Source organism: Schistosoma mansoni, assembly GCF_000237925.1.
Source record: "Schistosoma mansoni, WGS project CABG00000000 data, supercontig 0186, strain Puerto Rico, whole genome shotgun sequence".
Lineage (NCBI taxonomy): Eukaryota > Metazoa > Platyhelminthes > Trematoda > Strigeidida > Schistosomatidae > Schistosoma > Schistosoma mansoni.
The window spans coordinates 476,768-478,880 of NW_017386069.1; the positions used below are offsets into that span (position 1 = coordinate 476,768).

The 2,113-nt window shown below is 40.5% G+C and overlaps 1 protein-coding gene across 1 annotated transcript; it reads left to right on the forward strand.

The window, feature by feature from the left end:
* Nucleotides 1-344: 344 nt before the first annotated feature.
* On the forward strand, nucleotides 345-839 carry Smp_190330 (hypothetical protein; the record flags this gene model as incomplete). Its single annotated transcript, XM_018794453.1, has 2 exons — nucleotides 345-450; nucleotides 499-839. 2 exons carry the CDS (start codon nucleotides 345-347, stop codon nucleotides 837-839), a joined length of 447 nt encoding a protein of 148 aa, XP_018647076.1.
* Nucleotides 840-2,113: the final 1,274 nt, after the last annotated feature.

Consider the following 2,113-nt stretch of genomic DNA (forward strand, 5'->3'; position numbering starts at 1 on the left):
ACACCACAATTCTCGCTCATGCTGACCCATTAGCCACGTTTAGTATAGCAGTTGATGCATCGGATTTCGCCATACGATCCTTTACGCAACAGAACATCTCCGGAAGTTGGCAGCCTTTTGAGTTTTTCTCACAAACCGCACTTCAACTGCGGCGAGATATAACGCTCACGGGTTATCGTGAGCGATCATTAAACCCAAAAACCCACCAGAGCTTCGGAAAGGATTGTTCGGCAATATCAAAGGAAAGGAAGTGAAATGATGTCTATCGTTTTATCTAGCCATGCTGTTGGTATAGTGTTATATTTTTTTACACACTTTCAAAACTTGATCGGGGTAAGTTTCGCATGGGTCATGAGTCGTCCGTTGATGATGACGCCGCTGAGACATACACCTTTGGAAATCCTTCGAGTTTGAATTTCCTTGAGTATAGAAAATCATCTGGAGATTCAAGTCAAAAACTATTTGAATGAGGTCCCTTTTTTGAGTGTTTTTTTCCAGATATTTATCGCTCGGCTAAAAGTTTACACAAAGATTTGGGAAAACCGCTTATGAGAATGAAACACCAAGATTTGGATGCGGAAGAGTTGTCGTGTTTTCGTGTAAGACTCGAGCAAAGTGAACATGAAATTACACGTATGTTACAAGCAATGCAATGTACAGAAGATGCACTACGTGGTTCATTTGAAGAACAAGAGATAGGTGAAGGAATTTTCACTATCACATCTCTCAGGGAACAGTCTGGAGTAAATTTAAGTGACGATGAACATGTAGAAAATGACGTGTTAGACAAAGAAATCACTGAAGAAAATGAATCAGTACACGATTTTAATATATCATAGTCAAAAGAAAATTTAAAAATAGCCTATGAAGACGTGACGACATTTGACGACCATGACAAAGATGTAGCTGATTCATATATTCGCCTTCGTTTGGTTACATCTACCTGAATTCAGACCCCAGCTGTTAGCACGTCTTCAACAGTGCAACTACTTCCCATGAGCAAGTCTGACCGCTACTCACCACGAGATTGCAAACATTTGTACTATATCTCTCAGTTCACGACAGACCTTCGTGACGTTAAAGGCGAGTCACAATATGTAGCCGGTGCTCTGTCAGTTATCCAAGTGAATTATATAACTTTGAGATCTCGCCTACGCTCGATAGTTCCGCTTGTATATTTTGGTACGTCTCGGTATTCTCCCGCTAACACGAGATCGCCAACAAAATGTATTTTATTGCAACCATCAACTGCAATCTGGTATTTGGTGCTGCGGAGGGATCCAACTCGATACGTGGTACGTAATCTTCGAGGAGTGGTGATAATAGTCAATCGGGACTCGACGCCATCTACACCTGATGACCCAAAATTTCGAACAGGTTTCAATCTCCGGAAAACCTGGTTTTGAATGTATTGGATACCTAGTTGTTAGCAATGGTTTTTTTCCAGATATCAAGCGACCAGCTCCACCGACAAATGCAGAAAATTCTTACAGAACTAGGTTCACTAGTGGGTGCTCCTTAATACTATTTCCGTTTTATCACTAACTTTTCTAGTCATATCAGTTATTTATTTATTATTTTGACATCCGATTCATTTGAATGGGGTGGGGGACAAGAGTAACGCCTTCGAAGTCTACTAAAATTTCTTCGGTCGTTAAGCCTAATACTGGGGAATACATTCTAGACAATACAGAGTGTATAGCAACTGAACGGTCGGAGAGACGCATGACGAACCTAAACAGAATTTATACAACTAATCACAAAAACCTAGATTAAAATTGAGGATGTGGCGGTTGTGGTGAAACTATGAACTAGTGATTCATTTGTATTTGATGCCTGCCTGATATCGAATTCTGAATACGATTCCTTAATTTGTACCTACCTAGTTCTATTCGCTGCTAATTGCACTATTTCAGTCAACAGACGAACAAGTCAACGAGCAAACGACACTCACTTCAATAGTGAACAACCACAATGCAATTCCTCACTGTATGTTACAATTCTGTTGTGTGATATTGTCTGTCTGATCGGCCGTCTCATTTCAGCTCATCATAGTTGTACTGGTCGTATCGTTCGAGTGTCAGAATCCAGGTGAGTCTTATCTTTCTCGATT